This window comes from Tyto alba, unplaced genomic scaffold (genome assembly GCF_018691265.1).
Source record: "Tyto alba isolate M040663 unplaced genomic scaffold, T.alba_DEE_v4.0 Super-Scaffold_7, whole genome shotgun sequence".
Lineage (NCBI taxonomy): Eukaryota > Metazoa > Chordata > Aves > Strigiformes > Tytonidae > Tyto > Tyto alba.
This window is the reverse complement of record NW_024881328.1, coordinates 22,970,081-22,996,115: the sequence shown is the minus strand read 5'-3', so window position 1 is coordinate 22,996,115 and position 26,035 is coordinate 22,970,081. Positions and strand designations below refer to the sequence as shown.

The following is a 26,035-nucleotide window of genomic DNA, read 5'->3' as shown; positions in this document are numbered from 1 at the left end:
GACTTGGGGGTAACAGTGGATGCAAAACTGACTGTGAGCCAGCAATGTGCACTCGCAGACCAGAAAGCCAACCATGTGCTGGGCTGCATCAAGAGAAGTGTGGCTAGCAGGTCAAGGGAGGGGATTCTCCCCCTCTACTCTGCTCTCATGAGACCCCACCTGGAGTACTGTGTCCAGCTCTGGGGCCCCCAACATCAGAAGGACACAGACCTGCTTGAGCAGGTCCAGAGGAGGCCATGAAGATGATCAGGGGGCTGGAGCAGCTCCCCTATGGAGACAGGCTGTGAGAGTTGGGGTGGTTCAGCCTGGAAAAAAGAAGCCTCCAGGAAGACCTTATAGCGGCCTTCCAGTACTTAAAGGGGGCTAAGGAAAGCTGGGGAGCGACTTTTTATCATGGAGTGTAGTGATAGGACAAAGGGTAACAGTTTTAAACTGAAAGAGGGCAGATTTAGATTAGATATAAGGAAGAAATTCTTTACTGTGAGGTAGTAAGGAACTAGCACAGGTTGCCCAGAACACTTGTGGATGCCCTCTCCCTGGTTGGATGGGGCTTTGAGCGGCCTGGTCTGGTGGAAGGTGTCCCTGCCCATGGCAAGGGGTTGGAACTGGATGATCTTTAAGGTCCCTTCCAACCCAACCCTTTCTATGATTCTATTATATGCATCTAACTCATAAATTTTTATAGAATTGGCCAGAACTTGACTTTAGCTCCAGAGGAAATATTAGACCCAGAGTCAATTTTCAGGCTTCCCAGGAATATACAAGGGAAAGCTCAATGGATAAACCAAACAGAACTGATACATTTTTGATCTGGCTACAGTGTTTATCTAATACACCTTTACCTGAAGAACCAACATGACATTGGCCAGGTAATGGAGATAAACATACTTCTGTAATCCTTTGCAAACAGAAAATAGGAAACTAATTTAGATCTAAATGTGAATTACTTCTTAAATGGGTATGAAACATATAATATTAAAGATGCACAAAGTTAACCTGACAGACTAATATCAAAACTAATTTTTCCCCCAGATAACAAGTTCTGACATAACTTATTCTACATGAGTACTTGTTTTCTTTAATGCCTCCATTAAATAGCATTGTCCTGGTTTTGGCTGGGATAGAGTTTTCTTCCTGGCAGCTGGTACAGTGTTGTGTTTTGGATTTAGTATGAGAATAATGTTGATAACACACAGATGTTTTTAGTTGTTGCTAAGCACTGTTAGTATATACTAAGTCAAGGATTTTTCAGCTTCTCATGCCCTGTCAACAAGACGGCTGGAGGGGCACAAGAAGTTGGGAGGGGACACAGACAAGACAGCTGACCCAAATTGGCCAAAGGAATTTTCGATACCATATGACATCATGCCCAGTACATAACCTGGGGGGAGTTGGCTGGATGTCTCATCAGGGACTGGCTGAGCATCAGTCAGCATGTGGTGAGCAACTGCATTGTGCATCATTTGTCTTTCCTTGGGTTTTATTTCACTCTCTTCTTGTTCGCTTCCTTTTCATTACAATTATTATTTTATCTTATTTTTTATTTCAATTATGAAACTGTCCTTATTGCAACCCGCGAGTTTTACTTGTTTTCAGTTCTCCTCCCCATCCCATTAGGGCAGATGGGGGGAAGAGTGAGCAAGTAGCTGCATGGGGTTAAACCATGACAAGCACACAAGTCATTAAAGAGGTACTAACCATCTCTTGGGCCAGTGTACTTCCACATAATTCAGTAGAACTCCTTTTTTCTTTATTTTCCGTGTCCCTTTTATTTGTCTTCTTTGCTTGGTATTTTCCAATTGAAGGTTTTTTATTATTTTATTCTGCTTTTATGATTTCAAAAAAGCATTTTCTATTAATTATTGTGTGATGTGCAGGGTAAAATCAGGAGGATTTTATAAATAAAAATAATTATTAGCTCTTAGTATTCATGTACATACAGCATATCAAATTAGAAAGAGTACAAAGTTACAATCCTAAGAATGCAATAAAAAAAATCTAGCTTCTACAGCATGGTATTTCATTCTCATTAAAATCATTGCTATATAATTGGATTTGTGTCCTTATTACAGTTATGTTAGACCTATCCTCAATATATTTTACTAAAAAAATTAGTTAATGGTCCCTATTTTTTGTGACTTGTAGTTAAAGGAATTGATTATCCATTGCTTGATGGAGTCTTTATGAAACAGAAAAGTGGTTCAAACTCTGTTAATCTGCTGTGGTATTGAGATCCTCCTATTTAACACAGGTGTAAATTATTACAATATCTACTGCAAGACAGGCTAGAATCAGAGTGTGCAGCAACACTCTGAAGCAGGTGTCAACTGCAAGGACTTCATGAGTGTCCAGGAAACTATACTGGTCAGGTAACCCTATAATCTTACTTGATCTTTTAGTGTCTTTTATGTCACCCTGTTCTCTTCAGAATTCCTAAACATGACTAGATTTCTACTCCAGTTTTCCTAATCTAGGAATAAAAGGCTTAAAGAAAAAATCTCCCAAAGCACAACATAACAGAATATTAGCCATAACTGTGTAGCATAGTTGCAGCATGATTAATGTGAAATCTAAACCAAATGAACAGATTATTACCTGATCTTTGCTGAATGTAACCATACTTTGGTAGGCAGCATCCGCAGAGGCAAATATGTGGGGGGGATTTGATGAACGCTTCACACCATGGTAAAGCTTGGAGAACTAAATATAAAAAAGAATGCGCAATAATCAAAATACACGACTTAGCTACATAATTAAGAATGGAAAAGAGCATAGTGACTCTCTTCTGCCTGTTCAACAGAAGGTAATTGCCTGTTTTACCACAGAATTTCCACTGAATCATCTGGAAGAAGAGTGGTAATTCTTGGCACTGCCCAACTTCCAGAATACAAATTACCACACCTAAAATGCACTCTGATGTTTCCCGAAGAAGACAATGAAGAGAACTGTATCACAAGGAACAGAATTTCAAGGACCAGCATTCAATCAGTGTAACCATTTGATTAACTTGTTTATTTTAAACAGCAGCTGATGGCACAGGACATGTAATAACCCCATAGTCAGAGCAATTCTTCAGGAAGCAACAGCCTCAGCATGAGAAGGTTCATATAACCACCTTCTGTTTCCCAAAAGAAAGCCCTAAATGCCAAACAAGAGGCACAGCTGTGGCTGGGGTAATCTTCATCCCTCCTGTGGAATTTGTGCCACCAAGCAGAAAGTAATGAAATAAAATGAGACCAAATTTAAAAAAAAAAAAAAAAAAATTGTAAAAAGATTTGTGGTGACACTTTTCTGGAAAAAGAAAACACTGGGGTTTAGTCTGTGCTCCTAGCTTCCAACATTACTTAAGTTTTTTTGCCAGTGGTGTTAATAAAAAAAGGTAAAGTGTGTACTGACCACAGCTTGGCAGCTCTCTTACCTGGGGAGAATAAATGCTGAGATTCTGGAAGGGGTTTAAGGCTATTAAAATGTCTCCAACATAAGTATAAATTTGTAAGTCAGCATAGCGTTTCTGCAGCTGATGGATAATTGTGTCCTGAGAAGATTATAAAAAGTTTAATAGTTAAACAGTATTTTCCCAGTTAGAAAGATTTTTGTAAATATACTGAGAACACTGATTAAGAAATACTTAATATAGTATTACTAATTATTTTTCAAATGCCAACACCACAAAACCAAACAAATATTTTACAAATTCTTGCTAATGCCATAAAATTAAATTAAATGTCAACTCCTATTTCCAGATCAGTACATATTTTGTTATACCAGCCTGAGAAGCAAACATTCTGAAGAAAAAACAGCCATGCGCAATATTGCACCACTTCATAGTACATTTCCATTTATTTTTTTATTTGACCATGAAATAAGGAAAATAATTTTTCAAGGATTAAAGGATTAAATTTTAAGTGGTAGTAAGAGACTGTTTTAAACAGGACACTATCACAATTTACTATTATGCCTTTTTCTTGCTGGTATGTAATTTAAGGATCATCAAAACAAAATCTTACAGATATTTGCATATAGATAATATAATGAAATACACAACTGATACTGGTTTATCACTTTTTATCCAGAAGCTGTAGATACCATATTACTGCATATAAATTCATCAATTTTAGGAAAAAGCACTTAAATCTAGATCTTTATGACTAAACTTCACATTTTAGGAAACACAAAATAATTTAAACTAACATCATTCATAATTAGATTCTTTCACATAATAGGATTCACTGCTACTGCTTTTATGTCACTATGTAGAATGTTAACGAACTGATGATAGCAGATTAGTCAGGTGACAATTCCTTTGCCATGGTGAGAAAAAAATTTGCAAGAAGAAATTCTTCTCATTCTGTTAAAAGAAGCCTAAAAAGCAGAAACAGGCAAAATGTGAGGCACAATTGTCAGAAACTGCTACTCAGACAGTACAGTACCTCATCTAGAACTTCCAGATTTACCAGGTCATCATCTAGACAGTACTTGTCAGCTCCATCCACATGGTAAGGCCTTCTAGTATGTATTCGTTCATGCCTGGAAGTTTGTTAGTAGAGTACCAGTGTTATAAAACTGCATCAAAGACAGCAAACATTAAGAGGCAATGGGAAGTCATGGGTGAGTGTTTTTGTCATGAGGAAAACACAGACACACTCTCTGAAATACATACTTTTGCTTGAAGTATCCTTTTATAAAAGCACTGTCAGCTTGCTGTCCACTGTAGTATCTGTTTTCTCTTTCACAATAGATAACCCTATCTATTTACCAATGCTCAGAGATTTATCTGTAGGTTTACTACTCCTCACACACACAGTAAAGTATAAAATATGTATCCCTCTTTTTCCTTCCCTTATTGCTCTAAGTTAATAAGCTACCACTCTGTTTAATTAAATCTTCCTTGCCACGTATCCAGCCTATAGTATTGTCATCTAACTAAGTCACAAGAAGTAGTAAGTAGTATAAAATTTTTCTGTTACCTTGATGTATGCCAAAAGGCCTCCTCAGATGACCCTAGATCAGGCCCAAAACAACATTTTCGAACCACAGCTGCCATCAGACTCTAAATTGTATGTATGTTCAGTCAGCTTGTCCTCAGAGATTTAAGCCACACAGTAAGCAGCAGAGACAAACTGTCACATAACCCCTTTATAATCAGATTATGCTGAAGGAATCTTTGAAAATGCTGTGTGTATGTTTTTAAACAACACATCTTTTTGAAACAGGAACAAATCAAGAGGCTGTAACATGTCTTCCACAGAGGGGGTGAAATATGAATGCTGTAAGCACAACTAGACTTTTCTTTACAACAAACATAATCAAAGCATAGTAGGAAGACACCCACTGAGATACAGTCTGCATCCCGCTGAGTAACATTTAGCATTGATCACCAATGACAGTCCTTGACAGATTGTTTCTGCATTGGTTGCCATGTAGAAAGTAGGAGTCACATGATCACACATCCCCAAACTACTCTAAATATTATATCAAGCACTAACAGAATGGTACTGACTTGACAGGAGACACTGTTCATCTATAATGTTGGTTAATAAGAAGCTGTAGTAGGTCTCTTATTTTCTTTAATCATATCTCCATATATTCATGGAATGCTGTTTGAAAAATGAGCATTGAGGCTTTTGCTTTTTTCCCCTTTATGCATGCTTCTACACTTGAAGCTAGTCAGCTTTCATTCAGTAAAGAGAATGTTTTCATATCCAAGAGCTGTTATATCATCAGAAGAATTATTGCTTGGAAAGCCTCTAACAAAGAAGAAGGAGGAGAAGAGTGTTAGCTATGAGTACAGCTTCACTGATAATTATGAATCACATTTAAAGATCCTATTTTTTTTATGGTTTTTTTGTTTTTTTTTTTTCATTTTCCTTACTTACTTTTAGTACTTGATGAGTTCTGGAAAACTATTCTGTAATGTTTTATTTGAACTGTAACTAAATAAAACTGTGCAAACTATTTTGTCAGCTAGGATATAAAATAGTGGGAACATAGGTTTTGCTGACAGTCCCACTTACATTTTACATCCTACATTGCTAGAGATGGTAATTTGCTTGATGTTGTACATATGAAGAAATGAAATGAGAACACAAATCAGAAGCTATGAAAGAAAAATTGTTACAGTTGGCATTATTTCCAGTGGTCAGCATGGAGACCATGTGAATTTGTTCGAGGTTCAACTTGACTGAATTTTCCATTTTCAGATATTTGGTTAGGTGGTGAGTTGTGGGTTCTTTTTGGCCTTTTTTTTAAAGCAGTCACTATATTCAAGAACATGACACTTTGCTGACAAGATAGATCCTCAAAGGAGTAGGAATGCATGTAAGTGGCCTAACGTACTACTGTTTTTTTCTAGTAGTTGCTTCTGTTTCAAACCAGAATTCAACCTCTTACTTCACTGCAGAGAAAAAAATGCTATTGTAAATAATGTAAATCATTTAGAGATGGGAGCACCCCTCAGTCTACAAATGAAGCAAATATTTTAACAGTTGCTTTACTTCATGGAAATGTAACTAATAAAGTGATGGGCAGACATTATAGCTAACATAACTCATCTGTGAAGCTTTTTCTTCCTGGAGCAAACCATCATGGCCACAACATTAAACTGCAACAAGCTGCAAATATGGATGTATTTACCAGAGGTGCAAGGAGGAGGGGGAAGATGACCCATTCAAACCTAAGCATCTCTAATTGCAGAATGGCTTTGTAAACTAATCTGTTACCTGATTGTGTATTAAACTCCAGCTGTTTGTTCTCCTTAAGTGATAAGCTAATAACTTTTTTCATTGGAAAGGGGTTTTTTTTAACACTATTTAAATAATTAATGAAACCAGTCTTAGTCAAATATAAGTAAAACATATATGCCTTTGTGCATGTATTTTCTTGTGCTTAACTTATTTTCCTAAGTACATGATTAAGAAGAGGATATTAGGAGCATAACATCACATTAGCTTCAAATCTGCTTGCCTCATCAGTTTTCTACTGACTCTATGTCCTGCAGATACATTGGTAGAGTGGGAAGGAAGAATATAGACAGTAACCTTTATTTTTTTCCACAGTTTTACATCAGAAAAACAATCTGCTTTTAAAATATTTAAATGAAAAAATCTTAAAAAGCAGACGGAAACACTCTTAATTGGGGAAATAATTGTTGGTATATTTTTTGCATAAAAAGTAGAATATTAAGCCATTTTTTCAATTACTCTTCCTTTCTGATGGCATACAAAATGTACAAATTCTAAGCAAAATGAATACCAAAGGTGTTAGGTTATTTGCCTTAAGGTTCCACCAATGTTCTGAATCATCCCCTGGAGGATGTACTCACTGTAAAAAGAAACAGCATAAAGGGCCAGTCACTCAAGGCACCTAACTTTATCAAACCTGAAGAGGAGCAGTAGATTTATTCCAGAACTCTAGTGACAAGCACTGTCTGTTAAAAAAAGGTACTATTCTCCCAAGCACCTTCCCTTTGCCTTTTTATCAGGCAGGAATAGCTGGAAGGGACAGAGTTTTCTCAGATTTTGGAGGAGGAGTAAAAGTCAAGAAACATTTCTCTCTTGGGAGATCAATTTCATGAAAAGGGTGGGAAGCATTCATTTGTTCTACTTGTGGGAAAGAGATAGTTTGAAAGAAAACCTCGTTTTGTAGTAGACACCAGATATAGTAATAGAAGTGCAAATAGCTATATGATCCTATGACCCCACTGTCAAACTGATGATGAGGAAGGAGAAGCTAGATGGATCACACAGACTTCTAGATCGAAAAGTCATCTTGCTGGCAGGTCCAACCTGAGGAATAAAACAGCATAGACCAAGAAGTTTTATGTTCATTGGGAAGCTTCCTCTTTGGTCTCTCTCCTCTCCAGCCCTAACACTCTTTTATGAATGCCTTTACTTGAGTCTCTTGGTGCAGTTAAGCATTTACATTTACTGGTTTGTTATTTCTTTTTTTTCTTGGACTGACATAGGAAATACTGTTTCCATACTTGTTCTTTACATTATTGCCAATTTTAAAATTAATTGCAGCCAAACTGAGATTGACAAGAAAAATACTCAACACAGTGAGAAAGAAAAAAGAATGGAGACTGTGCTACTGCCACAAAGAGAAACATAGCCTTTTCCTGCACATTGCAAAGAGTGAATTTTGCTCCTGTATATCAAGTTTCATCCTGGAGTAATTTGTCGAAGCAAGGCCATAATAGAAACACCAATACAGTCTTAATTACAATATAAATGCTGCAGCTATAATGAAAATATATGCAACCTCCAAGTAAAACCACATACACTACAATCAGACCAAGAATCACTTTTGGGGGCCACAGTAGCTTTGTGAATTAAAAAAAAAAAAAAAAAAAGTAAAGTAAAAAAAGAAGTTTTAAACTCATTTGCCTAATATTCATATAGATAAAGGCTAGAGGAATTGCATTAAATTACATTGTGTATAGCATCAGAGGACTATTTCTGATTTTGTTTCTGTTATTATCTCAGAGTCCAAACGAAATTACTGGCTGGATGCAATCAAGTTCCTTGCAGTTAATTGCTTTCAAAACTAAATGTGAGCTGGCAGAGAAGCTAGATACCGAGTTGTAAGAATTACTTCCTTGGATGGACTGCTGCTGTCATCCAGCTGGCCAAGAAGATGGGGGAAGCTGTCAAGCCACAGTAGTCTCATCCTAACATTTGACAAGGTAGTCTGAACATACCTGCCCATCTCAAACTACTGGATTCTTAGATTTCTTGTTGTTTTGTTTTTTTTTCCCTTTCTCCCTTTCTTCCTTTTTTTTTTTTTTTTTTTGCCCAGGTTTCTTCAAGTTTTATTCTTCCGGATGTACAGATTTGTATTTTACTCTTCAAAATGCAAGGTTTCATAACTGTTCCCCGTTACAGAAACAAACTTCTATGTGGTTACCGGTAGTAGCATGCTGACGCAGTGTGACCCAAAACAGTAAACTCTGAACTCTTCACTGTCTACAGCAAACTTGTTTAAAACCTTATCCATGCAAACACTGAAGTTTTTTCATTCTTATAAAACTGAATCCAGAAGTTGGCAGAAGACCTTTTCTGGTTGATTCCTATGAAGAAGCCTATTTACAGACAGGAACATAAGCTACCTAGTCTGTAGGAAAACATCCAAGATAAGAATAAGCCACATCTGGAGCTGGCCTCTTCAAAGCTGCTGAGAATTGGGAAACTACCACATTGAACAATATAATCAAAACCATTTGATATTTGATCAACATTACCTCTCAAACATCCAATCAATTATAGACTTTTCAGGCCAGGAGTTATTAATCACTTGAGAAAATATAGAAGACCATGGTTTCTCTCAACTTCAGCTACTGTGACATTTGATAGACAGGGCTAACAACATAAACATAGATGACAACTGGTGATTATTAAATATTTTTGTTACCTTAAAGTTATTATAGGCTTATCTACTGCATTTTATATAGCTGTCCCACATTAACTTGCCCTAAAGAACAGCCAAATGGCACACAAGGACCCACAGTATCTAAAATTTTGAAAGACAGCTTGCAAGTACATTACCAAGGGCAAAATTTTTAGACTGCATTCCGTAAAGAGTATTCTTCTCTGTTTCCAATTTTAAGCTTTTAATCATATATTTTACTCCTCGACATTCTGCTCCTCCACCACAGTCAAAAGGTAGTTAAAAGATCTGCTACTACTCTTAAATTTCTCTATATCAAATGCTGCTGTGACTTTGCCTTTTTAGATTTTCTCCTGCATGCTATACTGGATAGAGCAACCTGTTATTTTAAGATTGTTCATAAATAGATAATTTCTTAATTGTTGTACGTTGAAAGGGGAAAAAGAAAAACAAAAACATTTTCATTTCATTCACTTTTGTTTATGGTCAGTACTTTTCACACCTTCAGTTAAACATTAGAAATCCTGCAGTTTTCCATTACTTCTACTCACAAGCCACTAAAACATTGGTTATCCTATTTTTTTAATGGAATAAAATGGAAAGATTACTTTTTTGAGAAAGTCTTCCTAAAGGATGCAAGACTTTATCATCAAAATTTATGCAAGGAGGGACTGGGATATCAGACAGAATACCAGGGTTCCAAATTTTAGTTTCTCTTTTAAATGTCTCCATGACAAGCTCCACGGTATTTTTAAATATTATTTATGGAACTTGAGATACAGCCTAGCTTAAAGGACTTTGGAAGTTTTGATGTATGTTTTTCAACTTTTTCAACACTGAATCAGCTACCAGCTTTGCCAGGTTTAGATTAAGTCCTGACAAGGACAAAAAAGCCAGGGATAATATTTGATGTTTATAAACAAACTCTGAAGAACCTGCCCACTTTCTGTAGTACATTTTGCCAATGTAGACAGTACAAAGAATCATTTAACATTTAGGAATATTAGGTAACTGACTAAATCCCTTCTGACTTGTTCCTTCAGCAGGCTGGCAACCAGCCTGGATGTTGGAATACAGGTACTATAGTGGTACTATGAATCAAAAAAGCAACTGACCGCACGAATGAGTTCAAGAGATCAAAAGGCATCTTTAGAAAGTGAGCAGCTCGCTCTTATAATCTCCCCTAATGGATTATCAAACACACTCAAACACTGTTTATCAAAAATATAATCTACACAAAGAGAGCAAATGTTTATTGTTCAGTGAGAATTATGAATATCCATAATCTGTAATGTATCTTTGCCTGGAGTCTTCTGAGACTGTAGGACAGAATGAAAGAAAGAAAACATGGCTAGAGATTCAGGCATTACACGTGTTTCTCTTCATTGACAGGTTTACAGTGACCCAAGGTATAGTACGGCTTTATAGAACAAGAAAAAGACAAAGTTCTTGTCTCAGACAAACTGCTATCTATTTTTTGTAGGTATAGTGTATTAAGTAAAGCTATTAATAACCATTTCATAAGTGGAGGAATAGAGAAATACTGAGGGTGATAGAGGTTACACAGTAATTCAGAGATAGAATGAAGAATAAAACACAAACCTCTACCATGTTTTTGTATTATAATTCAGAATTAATTTCTATTTTGAATAATTTATCCCTGAAATGCAGCAATATTACGATTAACTTGACTTGTGCACCTCTCTTTACTTATGGATTATGGTATTAGTCACAAAGTCTTTATCAACACTCAGTTATTATTACTGTATCAGAAACATTTTTATAATTCTGCTTATTCTTCCTGACCAATGTTTGCATGTTCTGTTGTTCACACCTTACTGTAACTTAGACTACTAATTTTTTCCAGTTCTGCAATTTAATGTGACAAGAGGTACGAGTCTTTAGGAATTAATTACATCTCTTGTTCTCACAATGTTATTATGCATGAGGACACTGAATAACCTGAAAGCATTTCACAGTCCTTGTGTGCATACTGGATTGGTAAAATTAAAAAAATCAAAACAAAACAAAACAAAACAAAAACGAACACCAGAAAACGAGTGAAAGCCTGAAAGCCTGTGACAGCATCCTCTCTGATTTTAAGAAAGGCTTCCTGCTTGTAGGCAGCTCTGTATTGATGGGAATAAGAGTGCTCTGGCTCCCAAGATGAACTACAAATCAGTATCCATGTGTTAAAAAGTTATGATGTATTTGACTTCAGAATAGATGGGAAAGAAAAATTCATCATTGATGGAACTAATATATGTGAAGCAATATTCTGATGTACTAACTTCTGTTTTTTAAGGATTAAAGAACTTCAATAAAAATAAAACTAGGGGACTATTTAACACAATAGATTTCTTAAAATAAAATTTCATGTAACTGCTTCTATGGCAAGGCTGTTAATGAAAAGTATATTGTTGTTAATTAGCATTTATGCCCTGGTATTGTTAGACAAAGCATATACATAGTTGAGTGATAGCTTATAAAAGGGATATAGAGAAGACATAAAGATAATACCCAGAGCTCATCCTTATGCAGCCATGACACTGGACTTTCTCACAAAGTTTTTCCCCATGAGAGCACAGGAAACAGGCAATGCAGGAGTGGAGTGCTGATGCTGAAATTTCAGCTTCACTCAAGACCATGGCAAAACCCAAGGATTTCAGTCTAAAAGATGTCAGCAGATGAATAAAAGAATCTTCTCGTTACAAGTGTGGAAAGACAAGTATCCTGGCTGTTTTTCTGAAACTGAAAACACCTATTTGAATAAGGATAGGAGATAGCTGCATCTCACTGGTGAAAATTATTTAGGGAAAAATAAAGCTGGTGGAAAAGTTTCAAAGTGTAACTTTTTCAGTAAAAAAAAGGCAGGAGCAATTGTTAATGCCATTTTTCATTTTAAAAGTAATCTTTTACTAGCACAAACCTTTTATTTTTATTATTAATTTCTAACCTAAAGGAAATAATAGAGTAGAAGGGTCTCTAGTAAGTTACCTCATGGCAAAGTGACAGCAATACGTTTGTCAGCAACAAAGTGATGATAGCAACAAGTGTGTGTATTAGCAGGGTCCTTTGAGCTCAGCAAGGACAATGAAGTGTCCCTTCAGTTCAGAGGTATGAAGAACTGTGCTGAAGTTAAGCCTAGCTACATTGCACACAAAGTTTATAAATGAAGAATGAAAGAAACTGAATTAAGGAGATGTTTCAGTCTGTGGCTCCAGAAGTCGACCCAGATGATGCTGCCAAAAGGGGAGAGCTTGTTTCTTTCTACCTCTCTCCTCCTTATTCCTCATCATGTGAAGTATTCCCTCTTTTACTTCAGCTGTATCAGTTAAGGCACCCCCATCTTCAATCACTAAGAGAGTAGAAATTATCTGTGTTTCTGCTAGCTTAGTTTGTTCTCTTACTTTAGATGTTCTAGCTCAGAAGGTTTTGACAATCACTGGAGCTGCAGTAAAAATAGCATCATGAGCTTGTTCCTGGGAGCTGTGGGAAAATTAAAGAAGCCAGTTCTCTACTTTTCAGTAGCAGTGAGCTACTAGATCAGCTCTCCACATCTCTCCATCATACCCTCTAAATCAGTAGTACTGACTTTCTAGTCTGCAGGCTTGCTCTCAGGCAATCACCCTAAGTGATATTCCAAAATAGGCAAAACTGACACGGCTCAATTGGAAAGAGAATCCTATTAAAAAAAACACAGGTGCTCAGTCAGTAAAGAATCAAAAGATGCAAATGCAAAGCACTGAAGCTGTAAAACTTTCAAATGAGACAAAACCCAAATACCTCCTGATCAGTTGTCACCATCAATGACTCCCTGTGTTCCTCCACAGTAGAAGTGCTGGTAACACGAGCAACTTGATGATTTTCCAGTTTCTGGAAATTTTCAGCCTGTGCTCTGAAAACATTTTCTTTCACTTATCATTTAAATAATTGATCTTTAGTGTTGTTGTACTTCTAAAAAAGGGCATTTACTTTTCTTTATCTCTGAACACCAGGGAATTAACGCACATTTGTTATTGTGCCTCTCATGGGCACATCAATAAACAGAAAAAGCAGGCACATAGCGCCAATGGTAGGATAGAAAGATTTTCCTCAAGATGTGTTTTAATTGGCTTATTTACTTTGAAGTTGTGACTATACATTCAGATGACTTCTACAGATCACCACAAATGAATGCCAGTGAATTTTTCTACAGTACCATCTGGTCATGTGTTCTTTTGCATGTCAGATTCTGTATTTAAAATTATTTTAGAAATGCATTACAGAGATTTTAAAGGCTTTTAATTGGTACCAATTTTCCTAGGGGTACTATCTCCCTATTACAGAGTCAAGCTCTTTACTCTTATGAAACTGTGTCTATTCTCTGGGGAAAAATATAATTACATGTTCCTGGTGGTTGGTTCTCTTGTAATAATCTTATGTTTGTAGGCCAGTACTAACACAGACTTAATATTTTGCAATCTCATTAAAGTTTGTACAAATTTGACCAAGTCTCAGATCTTTAGAAAAACAGCACTTCATCATTCTGAACAGTATGTTGTAGATTTCAATGGTAAATGATCACTAAATTTTTGTCCTCACTGAGCATGCTCTCAGCCCTGATCAAAGTGGGCTGGTGCTTCAAAGAACAAGTAAGGATTATAGAATCATAGAATATTCTGCGTTGGAAGGGACCTTAAAGACCATCTAGTTCCAAACCCCCTCCTTCCACCAGACCAGGTTGCTCAAAGCCCCGCCCAACCTGGCCTTGAACCCTTCCAGGGAGGGGGCAGCCACAACTTCTCTGGGCAACCTGTGCCAGGGCCTCACCACCCTCACAGTAAAAAATTTCTTCTTTATATCTAATCTAAATATATCCTCTTCCAGTTTAAAACCGTTACGCTTTTTCCTATTACTATAGTCTCTTACAAAGAGTCCCTCCCCACCCTTCCTGTAGCCCCCTTTAAGTACTGGAAGGCTGCTATGTCTCCCTTCTCTTCTCCAGGCTGAACCACCTGAACTCTCACAGCCTGTCCTCATGAGGGAGGTGCTCCAGTCCCCTCATCATCTTCGTGGTCTCCTCTGGATCTGTTTGAGCAGGTTCATGTCCTTTTTATAACTGGGAGCTCCAGAGCTGGACACAGTATTCCATGTTGGGCCTTGTATTGGGCTTTCATGGCAAGTTTTTGGTAGCAGGGGGGGCTACAGGGGTGGCTTTTGTGAGGAGCTGCTAGAAGCTTCCCCCATGTCCGATAGAGCTGATGCAGCCGGCTCCAAGTCACACCTGCTGCTGGACAAGGCCGAGCCCCTCAGCGATGGTGGTAATGCCTCTGGGAATAATGTATTTAAGAAGGGGAAAAAAAAACCCTGCAACTGCAGCCAGAGAGAGGAGTGAGAATATGTGAGGGGAACAACTCTGCAGGCACTGAGGCCAGTGAAGAAGGAGGGGAGGAGGTGCTCCAGGCGCTGGAGCAGAAATTCCCCTGCAGCCTGTGGTACAGACCATGGTGAGGCAGGCTCTCCCCTGCAGCCCATGGAGGTCCACGGTGGATAGATCTCCACCTGCAGCCCATGGGGGACCCCACACTGGAGCAGATGGATGTGCCTGAAGGAGGCTGTGACCCCATGGGAAGCCTGCGCTGGATCAGGGTCCCGGCAGGACCTGTGGGCCCGTGGAGAGAGGAGCCCACACTGGAGCAGGTTTGCTGGCAGGACCTGTGACCCCGTGAGGGACCCACGCTGGAACAGTCTGTTCCTGAAGGACTGCACCCCGTGGGAGGGACCCACACTGGAACACTTTGTGAAGAACTGTAGCCCATGGGAAGGACTCATGTTGGAGAATTTTGTGGAGAATTGTCTCCCGTGGGAGGGACCCCCAGGCTGGAGCAGGGGAAGAATATGAGGAGTCCTCCCCCTGAGGAGGAAGGAGCAGCAGAAACAACATGTGAACTAACCACAACCCCCATTCCCCATCCCTGGGTGCTGCTGGGGTGGAGGAGGAGGGAGAGAACTCGGGAGTGAAGTTGAGCCCAGGACGAAGGAAGGGGTGGGGGGAAGGCATTTTAAGATTTGCTTTATTTCTATTACTCTACTCTGATTTGATTGGAAATTTATTACTTTTCCCAAGTTGAGTCTGTTTTTTGCCTGTGATGGTTACTGGTGAATGATCTCTCCCTGTCCTTATCTCCACCCACAAGCCTTTCGTTATATTTTCTCTTCCCTGTCCAGTTGAGGAGGGGGAGTGATAGAACAGTTTTGGTGGGCACCTGGCAACCAGACAAGGTCAACCAACCACAGGTCTCATGAGAGCAGAGTAGAGGGGGAGAATCCCCTCCCTTGACCTGCTGGCCACACTTCTCTTGATGCAGCCCAGCACATGGTTGGCTTTCCGGGCTGCGAGTGTACATTGCTGGCTCACAGTCAGTTTTGCATCCACTATTACCCCCAAGTCCTTCTCCACAGGGCTGCTCTCAATCCACTCATTGCCCAGCCTTTATTTATGCTTGGGATTGCCTCAACCCATGTGCAAGACCTTGCATTTGGCCTTGTTGAACTTCATGAAGTTTGCACAGTCCCACCTCTCCAGCCTGTCCTGGTCTCTCTGAATGGCAGCCCTTCCCTCCTGTGTGGGGACTGCACCACACAGGATACCATTGTATAATGCTACAACAATCAGAAAGACATTGTTTAATAGCAGTTAGGCCCATTGGCTTCAAAGTAAAGACAATTGCAAAGCCCACTGGCTTCAAAGTGAAGGTAAAGATTATTTCTCCAGCAACATAATCAAGTCTTCCCTCTTATCATTCACTAGCAGAGGAAGAAGCCATCTAACTCAAGAGGGATGTCTAAAAGCAAACCAAGAATGAAGGAAAGAAAAAGATGGGTAAAAGGAGTCTGCTGAGTAGAGCTTTAAGAGTAGAAGAAAAACAATAACATACCTGGGAAAGGTGAATTCAATTATGAGAAAGCACAAGAGAGCTGTGAGCTACATTATCGGGTGAGGAGGAACAACAAGAAGAGAGGAATGTCTGGAAAACTAGAAGCACCTGGACTAGGAGTTGCTGAAGAAGGTGGGGATTAGAAACCAAAGCTATTGGAGTCTTAGAGGAAGAAGACACGAGAAGCTGACCAACAGGAGAACAAAGCCTTAAGGACAAACAGAATAAACAGTGACAAGAGACTGATGGGAAAGATGAGTCAGAAAACAACCTGGGACAGGGAACCTGGGACTAGTTGGCCAAGAAAATCTGGGGGCATCAGGGACAATAATAGAATTTAGACTGGTAGGGAGGATAAGATTAGGACTAAGACCATTGCAACTGAGTCCCCTTCACCACTGCAATTAGCAAGTGTTGCTGCTCACAAGTTGCACTTTGGCAAACAAAATATTTAAGATGGGTTAGATGGTGACAGGATGAACAAGGAGTTAAACACCCTTAGGTGAGCACTGATTCCTAATGGGGGTGCTGGGAAGCAAAATCCTTCCTACATTCCAGTCACGCATAAGAAGCTCATCTGTCACAGTACTCCCAGTTAATATATGGAAAGGCTTGAGGAAAGAAATGCTGTCTTGCTCTTGATTCCTTCTCACTCCACATTATGGAGATAGATCCCAAAAGAATGTATTGAAATACCATGAGGAATCCACTTCAGAGCTCCTCTTAGCACAAGGATCATTTCATTCTATTTCTTCTATTTGCTCAACAGCTGGGAAACTCTGATACCTTTTGGGCCAGCCAACCCACAGCTGTAGGCAATCTGATCTGTGAGGTGTTACATGGGGGAGGTCTGCTTAGGAGGCTAGATAAAGCAGAAACTTCTATTGTAACACCAGCATAGCTCCTTCACCCACAGTAAGCAGTTTCTGGTTTTTTTTTTCCAGGAAAAAAAAACAAAACAAAACCAACAACAACAACAAAACCCCACAGAAGTCAACTTCACCATGAAACTGTACTTACAGCTTTTTTTTAACTTGTACATTTTTGTCTGGGCTTTTAGCATTTAAGCTAGAGTCCTATGGCATGTAAACATATACATGTTTATGACTTATGAAACATGATATTTAATCTTCTTCATCAACGTTAGTAGGTGTCTGTTTATAATAGTGGGCCAGAGCGTACCTCACTCTAGACAAATTTAATATTACAGAATGATTGCTGAGCTTGTGAAGGTGTGTTCATTTGCATTTAATTCTCTTTTGAAACAGTGAAATTCTGCCACCCTCTGGACAACAACTAAACTAAGACATATTTACAATTGGCCTCAAAAGTAAAGAATCCCACTGCTGCTGATAAACATTCATTGTTTTTTAAGCACATTTTAAAATTAATTACTAGGCTGAATGAAAAATAGCTGTTACTATCAAACTACAGACAAAAAAAAATTACTTCAAGTACTAGCTGTTACTATCAAACTACAGACACAAAAATTACTTCAAGTACCGAATAGCTTTTTTACTAATAGTATCTAATCAAACAGCAAACTTTAAAGTGTTTTGTTCTTAACCTTTTCTAGTAGTCATTTCATTGTTCACAGTTGTATTTTTAAAGATATGCTACCAAAATATGATATAATTTTTCATCATGCCAATACGTATTTATACAAACCAGAACATTCTGGAATAGTTAGCATCTCTGTGACTGAGCCAAAAGTGAATGTATATAGAAAGAGTTCAGTGGGAGAAAGAAGACTACTGAGAAGGTTGCATAATGGCTGATCAAATTAGCTTTAAAAACTATCAGTGGGAAAACATGTCTCTTGCATTCACACAGTATGCAGCATTTATTACTAATAATATTGCTCATCAATGTATCAATATGATAATTTGAAACAGTACCTGTCTGTGCATTCAAAGTTTCAACTAGTGCTTCCAGGATTAGTGTGGGGAAGGAGGGCTGCAGCATATATATTGTACAGTACCTTGTTTTGGCTATGGAGCCCAGCTGCTGTTGTTCTTGGATGAGCTCAGCCAGCTGCTTTTGCAGAGACATATCTTTACCATGTACTTGTTTAATAAATGGATGCTCCAAAAGATGGGTGACTGAAGGACGCTTTTCAAAATCCTTGATAAGACACCTGTGACAGGGAAATAGTGGTCTCAGGCAATGATATTATTTTATTACATTATGATTTGACTCAGCTTACTGTGTGGCTGTTATTGTATAGTTGTTTCTTTTTCCACAGATTTGAGTTCCTCAGTATGCAACAAGACTCTTCCTCTATATTGGAATAAATCTGGCATAAAATACTAACAAAATTAATTCCCTCTAAAAGCATACTAATATAAAGGCTATGAATTTGAGCTTATTTAATCTTTCTTTTAACTGTAACCAGCTTAGTATGAAAAAATGATATAATATCTTATAAGTGTTGTACAGTTAATATACATTAAACATAACCTAAGATGAATAGACAATACTTCATTCTCTTTAATTTTCTACCTATTCTCTGATGAGAGTTTGACTAAGAACTGTAGGATATAGCCTATTAAAAAACACAATTCAAACCTGTGATACAACACTAGTCAGAACAATTTAGTATAGAGCTTTGTTTTGTTTTTAAAAGAAATGTTTCAGGTAGATCTTCTATACTGCAATGATAAGTGTTAGCATAAGAATCAGAAAATTCTTAAAACTTGTGTAATTCAGACTGGAAGAGAAATGAGTCTGAATTAAATGTTAGCCAGGGTATCAAAGTTCTGTCTGTGATACGAACAGGTGATCTAGTAATGAGTAAAGAACTACATCCTATTAAAATTAGCATAAAATAAAGTATCATGCTAATATAGATAATCGAGGTTTAAAATTGAGGAAGCCATCATTAAAGTCAAGTTCTTTTCTGTATGATAAAGCTGAAATAATACAGTCCAACCAGAAGAATGATCTAAGAGGATTAGACTGTTTTAAAGTGCCCTCTAATTCTTTATATTAAACTATTCTGTTTATCTTGCTCAAATAATATCAACATTTGAGAATATGAAAAATAAATGCTGCAATTCAGTATATATGTCCCTTCTAGCAACTATAACTTCAGCAAATTATAGCCCAAGAGGAGTTTCTTTGATGAGATGCATTCATATTACATACTTCACAATTACATCTCATATTTGCTGATATTAAGTGATACATCTAAAGTACTTCCTTAGCAGGGCCACATACCACAAATAGAGTTTATCTTTTATGCCAAAAGTTCACTAAAATTTTAATACCTTTTAGAACAATATATATTCTAGCAGTATCAATAACAATTTGCAAAATCTAAACTACATCTAAAAAAAAATCATACACATTAATTGATTTCAAATACTACTGAACACATTAGCAAATGATTAAGGTTTAGCCTCACCTCAAATACTTTACTGAAGCCTGAAGTCTGGACTTAAAATGATCCTGAAATATCTTTGAACATAACTAATACTTTAGGTTCCTGAAAATCATTTTCCCAACTTCTTAGTACATCTAGTCCAGAGAAGACAGTCTGTAAAACGTGCCACCAGTTTTATAACTATTTTGGTGAATTTTGCTATAGGCTAGAATGGTAGGCTCCTGACTAAAGTAACAGAACCTGCTTTATCTCCATCCGTCCGAGTGCAAGGCTATAAATACCAGTCCTTCCCCACCATGAAGAGATCCATCATTAGCCTTCAACAGGTTCTGACACCACCCTCCCATATACACACTTTTCCCTTTGTGATCCATGGTTTTTAAAAGTCAATACACCCACACAGACAATATGGTCCATGCCAATCCTGGTTAGATTTATATGCTTCCTGAGAAAAAAGAAAAAAGCATTTGAAAAGTAAGATAACATTAATCAGAAAGGCAAAGGGAAAAAAAACAAACCAACAAAAGCCATGCAGTATACAAAATCACAGATTGATGGTAAATATCTGAAATGGGGATTTCAGCCTGAAAAGTTCATGTACTCATGCAATTTTTACCATTCTAACAATAATTACAAATGTATAGTATTTATGCTATAGTGCTAATATATATTTTTTCTTGTTAAATTTTATTAGAACAGGAATTTTTCAGTAATATAACCAAATCCAAGCAAAGCTATGTCACAGAATCAGAATAGTTTGTGTTGGAGGTGATCTCTAACAGTCATCTAGTCCAATCACCCCACCATGAGCAGGGACATCTTCAACTAGATCAAGTTGCTCAGAGCCCTGTTCAACCTGACCTTGAACATTTCCAGAGATGGGGCGTCTACCAACTCTCTGGGCAACCACTTCCAGTGTTTCACTACCTTCATCAGAAAAATTTCTTCCTTATATCTAGTCTGAATCTACACTCTTTTACTTTAAAACCATTACCCCTTGTCCTACTGCAACAGGACCTAATGTCATGGCAGTTACTTTCTAGTTAATAACAGCATTAGACTTTAAATGGATTCCCCTCAAGAAACTACTGCTCCAGACTGAATATCTTGTGTTTACCAAAACTGAGAAGAACATAAAAATATTTTACCTTGTGGTATGTAGTTATTAATAGGAATTCTACTCTGAGCTCTGGAACAATGCACCTTCAAAGAGACTCTATAGACAAGATTCAGAAGTTGCAAGAGAAATTTTTCCATATAGATGGCCCCCAGGTGAAACATCCAAATGTCCAGGATACTGCATTCATTAAAGAAGTCCAACAAGAAGAGAGAGAAGGAAACATTTTGGGGAAAAAAGTTCTTAGCTTCTCTATTATGTGCCTGAAATGCTAGCTCTTTAGGTCTGGCAGGTGTTTTAATGAGCATAAATTCTGTCAGGGAGAGTGTCTTCAGGACTACTTTAGGATAACCTTCACTTCTGTTGTATACTCCTGCCAATCATTCACTGACTATTCACACTTTGCATTCATGCTACTCTTCTGCTTTGCAACTATCAAAGTTTATATTGTTTCATCTATATGCAGCCTTCATTCTCTAGTAGCAGGCTACTATTGCAATCTGTGGTCACTTAGGATTTCACTTGAAACACAAATAAAACAATGAATTCATAAGATGACCAAGTTAATGACACAAGACAGATCAACATGATTCTGTGATCAATGTCTCTGTTCCAAGCTCAGACAGAGCACACACACTCTTGTGCCAAGTTTGTGCCTATATGAGAAGAACAGAGCTCTTTCAGATGGTTAGGGAGATGCTACAACAAAGCAGAGAGCAGTAACTAGCAGGGTGAAGGACAGCTACTTAAATTCACATCTGTAACTTCCTGTGTTGCTACTTCTAATCCAGTTCAGGGAAGACACTGACAGGAGAATGTACATCTCCGCTGAGGTTGGTTTAATCCATTAAGTTAAATGGTAAGTTCCTAGCATATTAGGAGCACAGCAGCAGAAAGACCAGGCAGGCCATAGGGAGTTGAATTGTGTATGGCATATACATTCTCCTTTTGCTCTGAAACAGCAGAAGTGTTGACATAATCACTTCTAGAAATTACTCCTTATTATTTTTCAAGTACCAGTAACTGGCTTGCAGCTTAGTCAGTAGGTGCTATGGGCTCAGTGCATACTCAGATATTCAGTGCCAATTTGCTGTATCAGCAGGCCTGCTGCGATGGAGTTCAGGTTGGAGATCGGTCATGTGACATTGAAAATATAGTCCTCATGTTTCTCCTCTCAGTGCATACTTTTTTGTCCTAATTCCTCTCTATGTAGACAAGACCTATTAATATTCTGAGGTATATTTACATGTTCTGCTTCTACACCGTCATTTAAACTGTGTTGTTTTTAATGACACACTGAATGTGTGCTGCTGCTGTTCATAGTCAACATTACCTGTAAAATAACAATTCTTGGACCACCACCTGTGTGCTAGTGAAAAATGATCCATCAGACTGCCAGTGTCACTTCAGGTGTTCAGTAAGGTATCATCTACACTGGAAGCAGAATTGACACCCTTCAGAAAAAAATAATTTAATATAGAATATCAGCTCTTACAATGCTAAAGCCTGCATGAAGGTGAGCATTATCACGGTGTTTTCTGCTGACCTGCACTCTGAAATAGAACTATAATGTGTGAAAAAAATAATTAAATGGATGCTTGAGTCCAAAGTTGCCAGTACATTCAGTCAGGAGATATATGTCATGTAAAGGCCAGAAAAAAAGAAATCAAGAAGTAATACAAAAAAATCCAGAAATATTACCATCTGATAGAGGAAGAGTACAGTAACAAAACAGCTTTTCTAACGTCATTTATCAGAAAATATTCTTATTCAATGCAGCCAACAGAAACCAGTGTGTGCTTTGTGCAAGTAAAAAACAATATTAAGAAGTCATATCACTGAAAGACTTGCCTCTGAGGAAAGGAGAAAAATAAAATATCTTCAGGTGCTCATCTGAGCATTTGTTTAAGACCAATTTGGGCCGTTAGCTTAGGCATAGTCAAACATCAACCATGTTGCAATCACATATAAAACCAACAAATGTACTGCGCCTGCAAATTAAGCCAATTTGTTTGGCCCCTGGACATTCTTAAAAAAAAAAAAAGTGGTGAGACTGCCTTGCATTGAGAAAATTGACTAGTAAATCTACTACAAGATGGGTTTTATATAAATTATGATGAAAATATGATCATATTTGGTCTGCTATTTTTTGGATCTAAAATAATGGGAAGGCTAAGTAGAGATTGAAAAGGAAACAAACATTGTACATGTTTGCCTTGATGAAAGTCAATACATTACCTAATTTGAAATTCTAGTATCTTCCATCATGCTTTCTTAGCTGAAAATTAATTCTCAGAATTCATTAGTGTCACTACATTAAACATAGGTTGCAGCCATTTGCTGCAATCTCACAGCCAGGCTCCCAAGCATCATTTCTATTCTGCCACAATTACAGGCAAAGATGAAGCATTTATTAGCAGGGGATAAGAGTATACTCCCATACACATAGGCCCGTCAGAGACGGCCTCTAAAAATTCACTGCCTGCTTGCACTTGTACGATACCATTGTTGGAATCGCTATGTCTCAACAATGTAAACTGCCATTCTGCAAGTGGCGAATCAGATGACTGAAAAGGAGAGATCTTTATTAGCATTCCTGAGCTAATGTTTGCTAATGAATAAATGGAAAGAAATAGATTTTATAGGAACTGCAATGTTAGTCTAAGTATCCTGTGTGTTCAGAAATAGAAACCAATTATTAACGTCATTCATTACTGCAGCCAAACCTAAGTAGTAGAGCAGCAGTTATTTCTTTCAGAAATTCTCTTCCATCAGTTCTACTAGGATCTATTTGGCCATAAGTACCTTCTTTAAAAATAAAGAAACCAAGCAGCTCCAACCCTTATAGCTTAGTTACGTTATGATTAATTTCTAGTATTTTCTTTTCTTCAATTACTACATTTTATGAATGGTACATATTTTAATGATTTCTCATCTGCTGGCAGAGGATTTCTGGAACTTATTTTGGCTCATAAACCAAATATCCAACCAGACATCTAGTCACTGTTTATCATCTACATGTACAGAAGATGCATAGGTTATTTAGGAGAAATTATGACTGTATATCAGACTGTATTAGAGCTGGGGAGTCCACACCACAGCCTCTGGGTGAAAGAGATATAAAGTCTCTGATCTGTTCAACAAATGGTTAGATAAAGTCCTCATTGCCACCCCTCTGGTCCCTTATCTCTCTGCCACTCCCTGACCTATCAGGGTGCTCTCTCCATCATCTCCCCCTTGCACATCTCTACACCACTCTCCCCTGCCCTCCAAATACTTCACTGCTTGCACAAGTACCTGCTGCCTAGCAGTGAGGAACCTTTCCAGGACTCTCCTATTGGGAGAGAAGAGCTTCCCAGGGTCTTGCACAGGACTTCAAGTCATCCTGAGGTGCTGAGATCCTCTGTTCCCAATCCCAGAAAAAACAGTTACCAGGTTGCCCCCAAAGGTAGAGACGGCTCAGCTGGGGATTTGGAATGGAGATTTCCCAGAGGGAGAGGAGAAAGAGTAAGGTCATATTCTATTGATCCTCTTCCTAGGCAGGGAGAAGAAGGTCTCTAGGTTCTGATACTTTAATTTTTCCTTCCTCATACTTAACCAGCTACTTCCTTCAGAAGCATGTTTCACGGTGGAAGATTTCATGAAATCAAGAGCATGACCCCAACTGGGTTGACCCTTCTGCTTCGAGAAATGGAAGGACAGACACTGACAAGCAAGATCATCCAAGGCCAGCTACATTAGGTCAGAAACTTTCCAGGCGAGGAAGGAAAAATAACAATCTCTGAGATTGATTTTAAATGGTTAAAATGCTCTGTTCCTATCCATTACTCTGTTCCTCCTGCTTCTGTACCACACGTAGCTGTGACAGACACTGGTCAGTCACATGCAGCAGAGAGGTGTAGAAGAAAAGACATTTCATGAATTATGTTTGTAATAGTGATGCAGGGATGGGCATGCTTCCCTGAAGCATCCCTGTTTTCCAATCCCAAGCCTGACCATCCCCCACTGCTGCAGGTCACTTGCTTGAAAAAAAATGAACTAAAAACCTGTGACAGCTTTGCCAACAGCATTTCTGTTTTCAGTCCTAATCCAACAGGACATACAGGGTACAAATAACCTTACCTTCAAACTATATATAGTTGCCCCTTTGGAAAAAGCCGATGCTGAGTACTAAGGATATGTACATCGGTTAAATAGGTCTTCTGTCTTGAAACAGCATCCCATGATAAATAGCAAGGATTTTACTGTTCCTTCTGTTACAGTCAGATATCAGGATGAAAGACTGAATTTATGACAAAATACTTAATCATCACATGCATAATATACATTCTCATGGTCAGAACACATTTATATCTTTATTGATCTGCCTTTTGTTAGCTAATGCTGTAAATTACTAATCTTCCCTAACAATGAGAGAAATGCTTTTACACTGAAATGTCACCAGCACCCATTTTCCTAATAAATCTTCTTTCCGTTTAATTTTTAACATCAAGCACCATATAGTATAATTTAGAGCACACATCTGAAACCTAACAAAGGTTCACTCACTGAAATTGTAAAATTAGGTGTAGTAAATAGCTTTACCTCTTCTAAAGCTTCAAAAATTACAACAGGTTTCCAAGCCCCCTTTGGGCTGAGTAGACAAAACAATTTATTCTGGTTCATATACATGGTTCAGAGAACAAACAATGGAAACTATGGTGTGGCATCTCTCACAGCTGTTAGAATGGGTCAGACTTTGCTCACGTTGAAACCCTTAGAATTTTACCAGAGAAAACAGAAATTCTGTCAGAACAATTTCAGGGAGCATCTCAAAATACATACTAAATGCATTTATTTATTTGAAACTGGGGGGTTTCTAGCATTTTATCAGGAATGGGTCTGCTCTACTTCTTTGGCCTGCCTTTGAAGACCCAGAAACACAAAGAGCCTTCAGAACCTTTTACAACTGAAGCTTTTTATTAGAAACAGTGTGGTTTGCATATGCACCAAACATTCTCCCTTACATATCCATCCCCCTTTGAGACTACAGCATGCAGCTGATTTGAGGCAGTTGGAGCACAGAGAATGTAGGAGATAAGGAAAGCACAGTCAAATACTGTCAGGTTATTTCTTACACATCTTACGTCATAGCAGGAAAGGCAGCTAAGGACAGAGGTATTTTTCTCTCCTTTGGTGTTTTGTTCATTCTTTCCTATCTTCCAGGAAATAAGGACAGCCACTAAAAAG

General features: G+C 38.0%; 1 protein-coding gene across 1 annotated transcript in view; it reads right to left on the bottom strand.

The window, feature by feature from the left end:
• MYO3B (myosin IIIB) overlaps nt 1–26,035 on the bottom strand; it is a 206,031-nt gene that overhangs the window by 100,027 nt on the left and 79,969 nt on the right. Inside the window, exons 10-13 of the mRNA XM_032989705.2 lie at nt 18,286–18,441; nt 4,431–4,527; nt 3,419–3,535; nt 2,596–2,700 (exon numbers count right to left, since the gene is read on the bottom strand). Of these exons, the coding sequence (XP_032845596.2) occupies nt 2,596–2,700; nt 3,419–3,535; nt 4,431–4,527; nt 18,286–18,441 (475 nt within the window). The remainder of the gene's footprint in view (nt 1–2,595; nt 2,701–3,418; nt 3,536–4,430; nt 4,528–18,285; nt 18,442–26,035) is intronic.